Source organism: Halictus rubicundus, chromosome 9, assembly GCF_050948215.1.
Source record: "Halictus rubicundus isolate RS-2024b chromosome 9, iyHalRubi1_principal, whole genome shotgun sequence".
NCBI lineage: Eukaryota > Metazoa > Arthropoda > Insecta > Hymenoptera > Halictidae > Halictus > Halictus rubicundus.
Window position 1 is genome coordinate 10,868,259 of NC_135157.1, and position 14,407 is coordinate 10,882,665.

The 14,407-nt window shown below is 43.6% G+C and overlaps 1 protein-coding gene across 5 annotated transcripts in view; it reads left to right on the forward strand.

Annotated features, from left to right (window-relative positions):
• Positions 1 to 14,407, forward strand: part of LOC143356956 (casein kinase I) — a 33,415-nt gene that overhangs the window by 13,847 nt on the left and 5,161 nt on the right. Inside the window, exons 8-9 of one of the 5 annotated variants that reach the window (XM_076793034.1) lie at positions 1,320 to 1,413; positions 8,429 to 8,630. In XM_076793034.1, coding sequence (XP_076649149.1) covers positions 1,320 to 1,413; positions 8,429 to 8,504 — 170 coding nt within the window. In that variant the 3' untranslated portion in view covers positions 8,505 to 8,630. Of the gene's footprint in view, positions 1 to 1,319; positions 1,418 to 7,910; positions 8,631 to 14,407 lie in introns of those variants that run through there. The other 4 variants (XM_076793035.1, XM_076793038.1, XM_076793039.1 and 1 more) reach the window with 4 other exon arrangements.

A 14,407-nucleotide genomic window follows, 5' to 3' on the forward strand; every position in this document is an offset into this window, starting at 1 on the left:
CAACGGTGGTCATTCAAGACGCGCGCTCTTTTGCAATGCGAGCACCGCGTTCTCCAGTTTCTTATTTTTATTCTGCGTCGACCGGAGCTACCGCACGACTGCGAATGCGTTTCGACGCTCCTCTCTTCTCTCGGGGGAACGACCGTACCGCGGAATTCCGCGAATTCCCCGTTTATACAAAAAGAGACACTCGGCTTCAATTTGCTTTTTACCCGTATCAAACAACGCGACAAAAAAAAAAAAACTGTTCTCCCGAGACAACACACTAGATGCAGACTACAAAGCAGGTATACTCTTGGGACGATCACAGACACGTTGCTGGTAATAATGACTGTTAATGATCCGTAGTATTTTACTTCGATGAGTGCAACGACACGAGAAACTACAGTGACTCCAACTAATATTCGGACGGTCTTAAACTTTGTCAATATTGGAGTATACTACTTGAATTTTTTGTTGAGAAGTTAGAACAGTTGGATTGCTAAGTAACGTGGGAAAAATGTTTGATTAAAATTGCAATTCGTCGAAATTACAAAGTACCAAAAGTTGTATTTCGCAACTTTTTTATGCGGGCTTATATTAGACATTTTAAAAGTACGATTTGTACATCTTGTATCAATTATACATATTCTGAATAGTTCATCTAAATCAGTCAACGTTGCACTGAGCTACAAACGTTTCACGATGAAAACCTAAGGGTGAAAGTCGCAGAATAACAAAGTTGCAAAATACAACTTGTAGTATTTTCTGTGCAATTTCGACCAATTGCAATTTTTGTGAAAATTTTTTTTTCACTTTATGTAGCAAACCAATTGTGCTAACTTCTTAAGAAAATCCAAGTCGTATGGTCCAATGTTAACAAAGTTGTACGATTTTTAAAAGCGTCCGAATATTAGTAGGAGTCACTGTATATTCAAGACCTGGTTATAGTCATCTTCTTGAAAGGGAATCTATATAGAATAACAGTTCAAGCTTTGAATTGTACACGACTCAATCAATCATAAGCGTACCTTAATCAAAATATTCTGAAAGTTAGAAGATGCAAAGACTCTTATGAGCACTCATGAGCATAACAGGGTTGAACTAAATAAGTTGAAAGTTCATTGACTGATTTGAAAGATATTGAGTCATGAATTTGTTACAATTCAAGGCGCGAATTGCTCGAAAGAATAAATTTTAATTATGCTGTCCTAGGGTTAAGGTACCGGAAAACACATTCGACCTTAACCCAGTGATTTACGCTAGTATACCGTAGATGATTTTCGAGGCACTTCCCGATGTATCATACGATCTGTTATTTTCTTACTGGTCTATTTCAGTGACGGGCTTGCCCGGCCCGGAGCGAAGGGTCAGCATGAGGCTGCACCGTAGGGATGCAGCCGCAGCTGCGGGCGAAATGCAGCCGAAGTCCAAGTGAGTTGCTATATCACGCAAGCAAGCAGTATCATCGCCGCGCTAAAGCACCTAAGTATAACTCCGCTCTCTGCCTAGCATTTAGGGTGTGGTCTTTCGCTGTACGTGGCTTCGTATAACCGGTTGTACGTTTCGGTTCCTCTCGATGTTTCGCGAATTTCAAAATCGTCGACACGGTGAACGCTGCACCCGCGGGATCTAATTCGTAGCCCCTCGATCTCGTTTCCTTTCGATCCTCCCGGATCTCGCTTGGTTCAATGAAGAATTATTCGTCACCGTGTTCCGCGTCCTGTTCTTTTGTTTCTCCGTTGTCGTTTGCCGTTCCGAAAGAAGACACCCCTGCTATCAAGTCGCAGATATCAATTTTTGTTCAATGTTTCAGCTTGTAGAGATAGAAGTGCTAAGGAATTGTGATCGATTGCAGTTTTCATTTTATTAACAGAATTTCTCCGATTTTTTCCGTTTTTCAACCAGTTGTGTTTCGCTAATGTTAAATACGAGCTGTGAAATAATAAGAGAGTTTCTTCTTTCGGAACAGATTCTAAAGAATAGGCAAAATTGACGATCGAACGTGTGCAAACAGTTTCTGGCACTTTCTAATAATACTCTGCTTCGCTGTCGGCCGTGATGAATGCTCAACCATAACACGTTCGCTGCTATCATTTGTTCTGCTAACAGTCTTCGCAATGTTCCATTAACACGTCGATCAATCTGCACCGAATCTTATCTTTTCAGTCTCTTCCTCCTAAAACAAATTGCTTACGAGGGAACTTCCGTAGACTGCGGATCACTATGCGAAGTAAAAATTGTCTGCATTTCTCAATCATTTTAACAAGTCGAAAACAATGCAAAAGTATTTCTGAATTTTTTGAAATACATAATTTGTTCCGTAACTGCATAAAATCCGCAGTCTACGCGTAACAAGTACAAAGAAAATCGGACAGGAAGTGTCTGAAACTTTCGGACCGCGGAACTACAATGCTACTGTTATACTTTAATCGACTTTCTTTTAATATGAGTGTGTGATTGATGATCTTTCGTAGCGAACGTGTTAACTAGATAATAGTTATAAATGGATTACGGCAGCCGCCAGCAGTAATTTCGATAAAAACGAGAGAACGAAAGAAAGCGAGATGCACCGAGCTCGTTACGCTTGGTGGCTACGTCATCGAGGATTGCATGGAACGGTCATCGAATCATCGCGAGTTCGGGACTCCGGCGAAATCTAGACCGACAATTCTTCATTCGATCAATAGCAGAGTTGGGCAAAAGTAATTTCGAATAACCTATATTTCTCATCTACGTAAATAGAATTTATTCTTTATGTGCAAAAACTAATTCTCGAGTGACGATAAAACTTGGTAGGACAAAGTAGACAAATCACATTCGTTATTCGTTATGCGAACAGTGCCCAACTCTGATCGATAGCTTGTGTTTCTCTATCGGTACAGCCTCGCGTGTTCCTCGCATAGCTTCCGGTGACTGTTATACCGTTTCGATGCACTGTTATACGAGCGCACGTGCGATTTTATGGTGGGGCAACTGCAAAACGAAGTGTTTGCGAACGGACGCTACGACTACACTACGCGATTCGCCACTTCGACCACAGTATTCCCTCTGTAATGGACTCGAGAGAATCCGCTACGGAGACCTACCGCCAGTTCAGCGACGATAGGGAGGGAATACTGTGTCATTCTCTTTCCTTTGTAGCCGACTGTGGAGCAGAATTCGGCGAAACATAATCCGATTATCGCACCGTGTACCTTTCAAAATTATATTCAGTCAGACAAAAATTATTTATCCACACAAAAATTTCAAATAAATGTTAATTTCTCTGGAACAAATTCGACATTTTGCTGAGCATATTCACCTTTCTGCAAACCAAATTGATCCTCCCGCAAATCGAAGGTAAATTTGATTTGCACAAGAATGAATTTAATCTGTTTAATTAGGAGTACAAAAACCGAGATGAAAAAGCGGAAATGGAATTGCATCGAGTTAGATATCAAATCTCGCCGGTTTTCTGAAAACTTTTGTGCCCGGCAACTGCAGAGAATTTTGCAATCCGGTGACAATAGCCCCCCATTCTAGTTTCGCAACGAATAGTGGGATCGGATATCTGTCACGACTGCCGCGGTGTACGTCAGGTTTCTCGTGTCGAAAACCGGGCCGCGATCGGATCGCGTTTCGCCGAATTCTGCCGTAGAGGCTCCCGGTACTGCTTGCGAACTAGATCTCGATGTGGATGTCGGTGTTAGTTGCATCATTGGCTCGGCCACTGATTTTTTGCCGGGTCACACACATTTTTGGTAGATTGGTGTCTTGATACCGTGGCATGGTTCTCGTCCGGATCGCCTAGAGATCCGGCGAGAAGTTGAGAGGGGAAAGGGAGAGCACTGTCGTCATTTGGAAAGAATGTTGATCACCGATTCCGCTAAATTGCCGCCCCGTCATTTACAAGGGTCCGAGCCGAATTCATTACGAAGCCTCTCGTCTCACGGGTTCCGAATGCTGCGCGCAAGAAACAGCCTTCCTCCGATTGTTCTTGCAACGTCCAGAACAAATAGAGTAATAGCAATCTTTTGAAATTACAGTCAGTCGACATCCTGAAAAATTTTCTGAGGCATCTGCCGAAGAAACCGGAACGGTCAACAGGTTTTTTATTCGATGAATCTCTAGTCTCCATTGAAGGAGAAAAATTGAATTTTTACAGGAAATAGAGCGAGGACATTCTTTCCAAATGCAACGTTCCAATCTATTTGCCTGCTATCGGGTGCACTGGGATGGTCTTCTTTCTTCAATCGCGGTTGTTACCAGTCTGTATATTTAGCGTAACGCGCAGGGACTTCTTTTGGGTCGACACTTCCACCACCGACTTTTGTCCGTTCGATTGTCACATCGGTAACACCGAATCCCGGATGCGTAACGACGAAGACGGTGCTGTGCGTCTCCGCGTGGAAACAATGTTCAAATATAGGACAGCGAATGGAACGAGTTAACCAATTATCGCGCGGAGACGTCGCACGGATCTTGCAGCGATCGAGATCCATTGGGTCGAAGATTCTCTTTCTACGTGATTTCTTGGCTTCGCAAAAATTTGTTTGGGCTCGTTTTAATCCGAATATGTCGATATTCGAATGACGATTTCGGAGTCGAGGGCGAGCAAGGGTTTGAGAGCTCGAGGATCTCGATCGCGCAGGATCGTTCGCTGTGGTCGGGATGTCCAATGGCTGGAAGCAAGATCTGAGCTCGGCTGTGCGCCGACACGGGTTGCGAAAGCGCTTTCACGTTTCGGTTTCAAGATATTCGGCCGCCTGTCCGGCGAATAGGAGCGTGACGAGAAGCGGACGATTACGACACGCTCGGTAACTGGTTACTGCACTTTATCGCCGGTCGTCCCGTAACCTTCCGATAAAACGCTGTTTACGAGCCCCCGCGCGATGATTTACGAGCCGCCGGACAGTGGCCAATTTGGACAAAATCGGATTCAAAATCAAGGAACTTTCGATAGGAATGAGGTAGAGCGATGACATTTTTTTTAAATTAAGGCTGAAACTTTGTAGAATATGAGAAAAATAGAGAGATTGTGGTACGAACGTTTTTTAACCTCGAGAAAATTCGTTAAACGCGCACAAATTCAAGAAAATTTTAGTTTTCCCAATACAACGCGCGGAAAAATTTTTTCTTTAACATGCTATACATCGTTTCCCATAGATTTTTTCACGCCGATTTCAAATCTGGCCTCAAAATTTGTCTACGATCTTTGGATTTTGCAAAAAATAGATTTTTGTGACAAAAACTAATGAAATCATTTTTTCGTTGAAATGATTGGGTGGTAATAATCTCCTTATTTTTCCCATATTCTACAAAGTTTCAGCTTTGATTTAAAAAAAAATTTCATCGCTCTACCTCATTTCTATCGAAAGTTCCTTGATTTTGAATCCGATTTCGTCCAAATTGCCCACTGTGTGCAATGAAAATTCTGCTCGTTCGGACAGAATCGAAAGGAACTTCACCCTGTGCCGCGTTCTTAACCCCTTGGCATACAAATTAAGTGGAGAGATCCTGCAGCCTTTGCGTAAGCTTATTGGCAATATTTATTGTTAACCCCTTGCCGTATCTTTTAGCTCGGAAGAATTCGGGCCCAAGCGCCAATTCATCTTTGGTTCGAACTTTCGAATACGAGTCAGACTCGTGATATTTATGTTTGACGTGATATTACGACTACGAACCTGACTCGCAATGTTAATGTTTACGTTTGGTCCGAAATTCTCATGACGAGCCAGACTCGTCAAAGTACGGCAAGGGGTTAAGGTCATTTCCATTCTTTCGCGCCGCTATCGCGATTACCTAACATGTTTTCAGTTGGTCGCGCACCAACTTTTCCGACGACGAAGAGCACGGGACCGCCCGCTCGATAAGCACTCGAGTTCGGGGCTCTTATACTCTTATCGGTGGTTCGCATGATTTCGATAGAATCACGGATACAAGGTGGGAGATCTTGAAACCGACCATTGGACGGACCGACGTCGACCATTCGAGGATTGCGCATGCAGGATATGCACGTTTCTGTTCACTCTGTTATCTCGATCTGTCGGGAACAATCGAACAAGAACGAACAACACAGTTCTCACTGTTCTCGCGTCTGCGCGGAAAATTCTCTGAATAGTTATCAGGTTTCGACAGCTTCGCTACTCAATCCTGTATCAAAAATTATGCTGGTAGCGAGATAGTTGCCGTCGACATGATTTAACCAGTTAAGCGCGTTTGACGTGTGTACACGTCAATCGAAAACTCTATTGCGGTGCGGTTAATTGTTAATTTCTTATCGAATAAAAATGTAATTCTTCCTCATTTTGTTTTACTTTTCTCGTAAAATTTATAATACCGGCATTTGGCCTGCGTTCGACGTGTATACTCGTCATTGCTTGATTTTAATTCCGTGCCCCGTGAGGCATTTTTAAAATTAAACTCCGCACTTAACTGGTTAAAAGTTTGTACATAGATGCCTTAGATCACGTCCACAAATCTGAACAGTAAGAACTGTGACGTAACAGGCTACGGGGGCCTCGAATTTTCGATAAGAATACAGACACATACATACGGTGCACCAATCCACGTTCATGACAGAGATGTACGAGAACCCGGAAATGTCGGGTCGAGAAATTTTCTCGGGCTCGGGACGGGTTCTGGAAAATTTCGGGATTATTCTCGGGAATAATGTTCGAGATTGTGAGAGTCCCAAAATTTTCGAGAATTCGGGTTTTCGGGTTCCCGCACACCTCTGTTCGCAAACCATGACTGTTGTCACAGAAACCCATCGTTGAAGTAGTGATGGGACCGATACGATATTGTCGATACTATTCTATAAGTCTCGAAATCTGGTAGCGATATATATCAAAGTTTAGGGTACTTGGTATTAATTGTCGATTGCGATTCTTCTCCAATTTGTACCAATCCAATACCGTACCGAAATCAAAACGAAAGTATCGAGACTTGTTCGATTCCGAATACAGTGAATTCTCGATATATGTCAACAACACGGGTCTTGCCAGCGTCATGTATCGTCCAGGACACATACCCGAGCCGTGTTATGTTTGCACTCCTCGGCGTCCGAGGCCTCTCGAGCTTCGTGGTCCCTCATGGGGCATACCGCGATAGTGGGGATAGTTTCGCGACGTTTATCATCCAGGCCTTGGCGACATATATAGAGAAGTCACTGTATCGATCGATACGTGTACGAAAATACACGGATCTCTTTACCCGTGTGCACGGAGAATAGGCTGCATAATTACATGTGTCCTTTCAGTAAAAAAATTGAAGACTCTGTTGGGCACTAGACTAGAATAGGTATCGAACACGGGTCGATTCGTTTTGATTTCGATTGTATTGGTACCAAGTGCAGAAGTATCGGTATCGATAATTGAGCCGCTCACTTGCCAAATCGATTAACTCCATAAAACAGAAAGCGGAGAAAGAAATAATGTACATACGACTGGACCAAGTGCTTTGACGCTTGAATTTAAAATATTTCAAAAAGCGGAGTTAATCGATTCGAACGGCTCAATTGATGCCGAGCACCTGAAATTTCGATGCGTATCCTGCCGAGTGCTTTGCTATGGGATTGTATCGAGCGGCGCCGACGGCACAGTGAATTCTCGTTACGAGTCAGTTGCGCGGTTCTGGCGACTGACTCTTAGACGAAATCCGAGGTTCTCGCCGAGCGTCGCTATAAGTCATAAGCCTATGACTACTGACCGATAGCGACAAGAAGCCTGAGAAAATGTCTTTCTCCGATACAACGTTGCACGTAGCTCGAGAGACGACTTCCGAGCTTCGGCCCCTCACCGCGATGGTGTGGGTAGTTCCACCGACTCCAAATCGTAAGGTTGCCACTGACTCTTAACGAGAATTCACTGTATTGGCATCGATCGCATCGCCACATTGAAGTTCACCGGAAACCCCGCTTTATGTTCTTTCGTTGACTGTTTTTTCAGGTAACCGAAAGCCAACACACTAATTCTAAATCACGAAAGTAGGCAAAGAGGGGGCGAAATAATCTCCTGTGCCACGGTAGCGGACGCCGGCGAAACGCTGAAAACGTGGATAAACGATTCGCCTAGCGATCCTTCTCTCTGACGACGGCGGCCCGTCGGTCTCGAGCCACTCGCTTATCCGATCGATCATCCCCGTTCGAGCATCCGCCATTCTCAAGAGACAAAACAAAAACCAAACAAAATAATCGATTCCTTCACCGACATCAAAAACAAAAACAAAAACAAAAAAAGATCTCCCGAGACAACGAGAGAAAGCAAAATTCCATGTGTGTGTCTTTCTCTCTCACTCTTTCTCTCCCTCTCTCGAGCGTAGATCGAAGCGAAGTTTACCCGATCGTCTAGAAAACAAACAAAAAAAAAACAAAACTGCTCTTTGCTAAGAACAAAACAAACAGAAACGGGGTTCGTTGGGACGAGGGAACGAAAGACGCTAATGTCGCTGTTTTCTGTGTCTTTTGTTTTGGAAGCGCCAATGCGACGGCAATGGCCCCACCCATCCGGATGGACAAGCTGCCAGCCGTAAAGCACAAGTGAATCAACTACTACTACAACGTCAACAGCAACCGCAGCAGCAGCAGCAGCAATAGCAGCGTCAGCGTGATCGTTAGCGGCGTGGTCGTCGACAGTGTCGTCGGTGTTGTGTGCCCCGCGTGACGATCAAACCCGTTGTCGATCCACGGGACGCTCTTCTCAAGAACCCGAACGAGACCCGACCGTCGCGTACCCGCGAATCCCAGAAGAAGCCGGTGATCCGAACGCTCGGAGGATCGCCAGGGACCTGAGACGGAGGATCGAACGCGGCACGAACACCTCGACGAAGATCAAGGATCGTGGCAACTGTCCCCAGGTTTAGCGCCGTCATTCTTGATCCCCCTTCCCCGGAACTGTTCCAGGCTGATCGGCCCCGAGCGAACTAGACGCAAGATCTAGAAGATCGTCTGGCTCCCGACGAACCATGACTCCTCGGAGCCCGCGTGATCATTGGTGATCGCGAGTGTATAGCACGTGGCTTCCCACCGTGATCCTGGACAGCCCGGAACCGAACCTCCTGGTCTCCTGGAGACCTCCTCCAGATCCCTGGACAGCTTCGGAGAGAAAAGGAATCCTCTAGTGAAGACCGAACTTCCTCTTGCCGTTCTTGCAGTCTCAATCAAACGAAGTCTCTTCGGGTGACCCTGGCGCGGTCCCGTTCACTATCGCCGACGCGCTCACTGCCACGACAAGTGGATCGTTGGGGGTCGCGTTAGCTTCGCGGCCTCGTTGTTAAATTAAATCGCACCTCGGTCGATTCGAATTCGAACCTGTTGATTCGCTTTGTTGCTCGTGGACCCGCGGGGTGTTTGTTCGTTTATATGAATGTTAACGTTCCGAAGCAGTCGGCGGAGGAACGTCTGTAAATTGCATCGAGAAACCGTTGTTTTCTTTCGCGTAAACGGTTGCTTAGTCCGACCCGTTCTTGTTTCCGCTTTCGAGAGGATTAGGATCGTCGGGAGATCTGGCAGGAATTCGCGGAGGTCTGTTTTTCTTTTTTAGCGTGTCGTGGCGAGCGAACCGAGGCGCCGGTGAACGTGTCAAGAACCCCAGGATCGATCGACTGTATAAATATGTAACGTACCCGATCAACCGTGATTTGTACATAGACAAAATCGCGATAATCGATGGCTGGACGAAGCGTCCCAGGCGTCGATAGCACTCGGAGCTGTGAATGTCTCAAACGAAAACGCGCGAATTTCGAGAAGCTCGATTATTCTTTGAACGGTCCACCGACTACGACGTTAAGAAACATGGCCGATCAATGGCCACACCCGGTTGTGATGAACGCTCGTTACTATGAATCGTAGGCCAACGGTGCTCCGATTTTTACCATAGACCAACACATTTCCGGAAAATCTCGAAACACGGCGGACGCAATGAAAATCAAAATGTTAGCAGATCTTGTTGCGGCAGATCGAGTCGTAGGAATTCTGTGGATGTTTATAATTTCGTTCCGTTTGTCATTTATAAATTAAACATCGTTTCGTTAAGCTCCATCGAAACCTGTGTAAAGGATGACTATACTACGGATTTTATGTATTTAAGACAAAAATGAGTTGCAATTTGAAAGAGATTTGAAAATTCAAAAGTATCCATATATCAGATTTGACCTACTGAAACGATTAAATCAAGAAATAAATTTATTTGTTTCTTGCAACGAATGCAGATCATTTTCATCTTGCATAGAGATCTACGGTCTAATGATTACCTATAAATCATATAACTGTTTGTTTATATCATTTATATGTCTGTACAGGTTTGGATGAAACTGTCGTCGAGTTGGATCGAAAGTAGTCTACGGAGGAAAAAAAAATAAAATAGAAATTTGTATTTTCATTCTTTTTTACTGTTGAAACTGTCGATCCAAACGATGTTCTACCCTGTTGATACTTGGCCGGAAAAATGTAAATTTGTATCGACATTCTCAGTCTATTCCCAAGAGAACTTGCACACCTGCAAACAGATGTTTTCGTTGTTAGTTCGTTTAACAATCGCGTATATCATTAAATCGACCAAGGAATGAGCAACAAAATTGTTTTATTAATTTCAGTGATCTGATTGACCTTCGTTCGCTCCTCAAACACGGTTGCACAAATAATTCTAGAACAATACTCCACCCATTTTCTCTTAAGCAGAGTACGGATTTCATGCAGCTACGACAAAAATGGGTAGCTGCAACTTTAAACGATAGAGATTAAAATTTGTAATCCTGCTAACAGTATTAACACGTTGAACGCCACGTCAGCCATATGTGGCCGACGGAATTATTTGTGCAGGTTTTAAAATGAATTTTTACGTTGATATATTCATTGTACTAAACTTCATTAGGATCTGTAACATGCAAGAAAGTTGGAGGATTACTCAGGATCGTACATTTAATTTTTTGCAATTTTTATTTCACTAAATAACTTACTTTGATTTTATGGAATTGTTGGGGTTTCTAGTTTGGCGTTCAAAGTGTTAAAGGAAGAAACAAATTTTTATTTGGTTCATGCACGATCGATCAAGAATATGTTTATTTTGTATAAAGATCTACTCGAAAGAAGTACAATGAAAATTTGATGGCATCTGTGAAAAGGGAAAATGGTAGAACTCTCACCCCCGAGGAGCGTGCGAGGGTTAAATTCGTATGAGCTTGCGCCGTGCGAAAATGGACGGAAATGTGAGGCTGGTTTATGCATCGGTTCACGAAATGGCCGGCGATTATGCGGCCAGTGCGAGGAGGAGCATCGCGCGAGCCTTGCCGACATCGATCGAGCGTACTGTACAGTTCGTGTCCTAGCGACGTTTTCGCGTTTTCGCACGCGCGACCCCGTGAACGATCGGTTCACACGAAGAAGAAGGCGATCGTTTCAGCACGATTCAAGGCTTCCCGTTCCATCGGCAGCACGCCTCTCCTCGACATGTCGCGTCCTCTTTCGCCCTTCGTTTTTATACTAATTAAGCCGTGCCCGGCGAGAGATCGTAATCACACGGGTTTGGTTCTGTTCACGGTTGTCCCCCTGAAGAAGGCGGGCGTAATTCGAGCGGGTTCGTAGCGCGAGAGCTTTCTGTGAACAGCACTGCAACTCTGTCAATTATCAGCTCGCGTGAAACGGTTCAGCTCTGTTCGCAAGGCGTTTCCGGAAGACGAGCAAGGCGTAACTGTAATAGAAAAAAATCGATTTAGAGGAAGAAAAGGTGCGCGACGCGACGGTCGACATCCTAGGCGAATTCGAACGATCGTTTTGCGTGATTTGAAGAATTATCGGGAAGCTCGGAAATTCTGTGAAACGTTGACGGAACTGTGTACCAAATTATATGTGTTCTCGTTGTTAGGACTTGGTCCAGTTCAGTGTTCTCTTTTTTATTATGTAGACTCGCAGGATTATTTTTTAACACGCGCGACGTACGATGTGCAGCTTCATTGTGAAATTAAGTGCGAACGCGACCGTTCGTCGGCCTTGGGAAAAGAAGGCTGTGAACGAACGGCGCCCCCCGGTTCGTAGTTATTGTTCGAACAAGCGAACGAGATGTCGGATTTAGAAATAATTGTCGATTATAATTGGATGTTAAGGAGCGGCAGGTGACTATAGGCAGGAAGTTGCCTAAGAATAGAAATTGTATTCTTTGTATCCGGAAGAATTGATTCTTTTTGTGATCGTTTGTAAAAAGGAGGAGGAGAGAAATCAACGTAGGGTAAGGGACCCAATTACTGTGGGTGGTGCCAATTACTGTGCCTATATTAATTGTACCTATTTTTAAAGCATAATGAACATTAAAACAGAGATATATATAACATATATATTAACTAGATTTTAACGGTAAAAATGTCATATCTCTGTTTTAATATTCATTATACTTTGTAATTAATATCGGCACGGTAATTGGTGCCTTACCCTAATCGAGAATAAATTGAAAGGATGTCTGTCTGTGTCCAAACGGGCAGAAACGCGTAGTTTTACTGTTGAACGCTATTAAGAATTCAGAAACGTAAGGCATTTGGTAAAAAGGTTTGCCAGTGAACAGCACCAAACTCTATTCTTGTCCAGCGTGTTAGGAAAGTCCCGTGAGTATTTATTAAGCTTCATGGAAAATTGATATATCGATTAATCGATCGAACCACTAAACCTGCATACGAGTTCGAGTACTCGGGTCAATTTTAGTTACTTGCCTGTTATTTGTATGATCTTTACATTCGATCAAAATCGCTTGCTGTGGCGAAAACTATGAGCCATCACGCTGCCATTTTAAACGAAAATTAGTTGTATTCCGTGAGAGTTTTGCATACTTCGACACGTTTCGCTTCGAATTTTTGTTACAAAAAAAAAAAATGTAATTGACGCAGGCGTTCGAATGTTGAAAAATTAAACAAATATTAAACTCGAAGGGTATATAACGACGCCGGAAATGAAAATGGCGGAAGGACCGAGATCATCTCGACGATCTAGACGATCAGTTGCTGACGACAAGGATTTTCCTAACACTCTGTTCCCGCTAGACTGCGGATCTCTATGCGAACTCCCATTTTTATAGATTATTTTACAAATTCGACGGAGAAACATTTCTTTCGACCGTGATTCGCAAGAACCATGTAGAAATGTTAATTTGTACGTCACGAATGCATAAAGATCCTCGGTGTGGTCTCGCAGTGTGTTTCTGTGTGCGTGTCCCGTTTCTCTTCGTCCCGTGTGCTTGTATCTCGACTTACGTGTTCGTGTACGTGCGTAATTTCGTGTGCTCGGACTATGGAGACTTTGTGGCGGAGGAGAGAAGAGAGCGAGAGAAAGGAATAGAGAGAGATTGCTCTCGGACTTGCGTGAGAAGCGAGCGAAACCGCGTCGAATTGAACTTTGTAACTCGTGGCACCAAGAGAACTCGCTGTCCCCGGTCCAACAATAATTGAAAACAAAATGTGCAATACATTCTTTTGTATGAGCCTTCGTTCGCAATGATACAAATTCTAAAATAGCGTCTACGATATCGGTAGCTTTAAGTGTTTTGTATCTACTTTCAGAAGAAAAAAAAAAATAATTATCCGATTAAGTAAACATCTCACTCGTATTTATTGCAATCATCCATCAAAACGGAGGAAGCATCGGAACGTGCGGCGCGAGTCGGAAATTAGTATGCAACCTCGCGGCGATCTAAAAGTGCGAATTTTTAATCGGAAAAAGGATTAATGTTTTATTAATCTCTACAAAATTGTAGAGTCGATTATTCTAGATCGCACAGATACAGAAATATTTGTAAAGATGTCATTTTTGCGTTTTTAGACTTTTGTTTATATTTTTTTGTCATTTTGTATACTTATTTCTGAGTCGCTCCGTGCGTAGCCTCGTCTCGATCGCATTTAATACCTCGTCAGAAGTTTCTTTGCGTTTTATAAACATATAGAGCCGCTTTATGACTAAGTCCCTTCGAGACCGGAAGTCACGCGGCAGCCATCGCTCGAATCTTCAGGCCCGACTTACAGGGAATAACGAAGACTCATACAAGGAAATTCGACATTCACCAGAAATAAAATTAGACACCATTACCAAAAAACTCATCGAGAAATCATGTTTCTCTTGATCACAGCTTTGCCTTGAGTCCTCGAGTTCTCTTGAGCGCGAATCGAGACTGTCGAGTGAGCTGTAAAATACTCACGATAATTTGCCATTGAGATCGTGTTGTTTCTTGATTCGAGAACACGGAATTTTTATTAATCGATTTATAAGCTATCATTGTAGATGATTTGTTGGTCGATGCGTTAAAAAAAAGAAGAAGAAGAAGAAAGAGGGTAAGAATAAAATACGAAAGTCCGAGAGACAGTCCCGGCAAATGAAGAACATCTTGATCGACTGCTATTTAGCGGAAGTGATTTTTCAAAATGAATTCTCGAAGAACGATCAACTCGACCGATGAACTAATCAAGCATTACC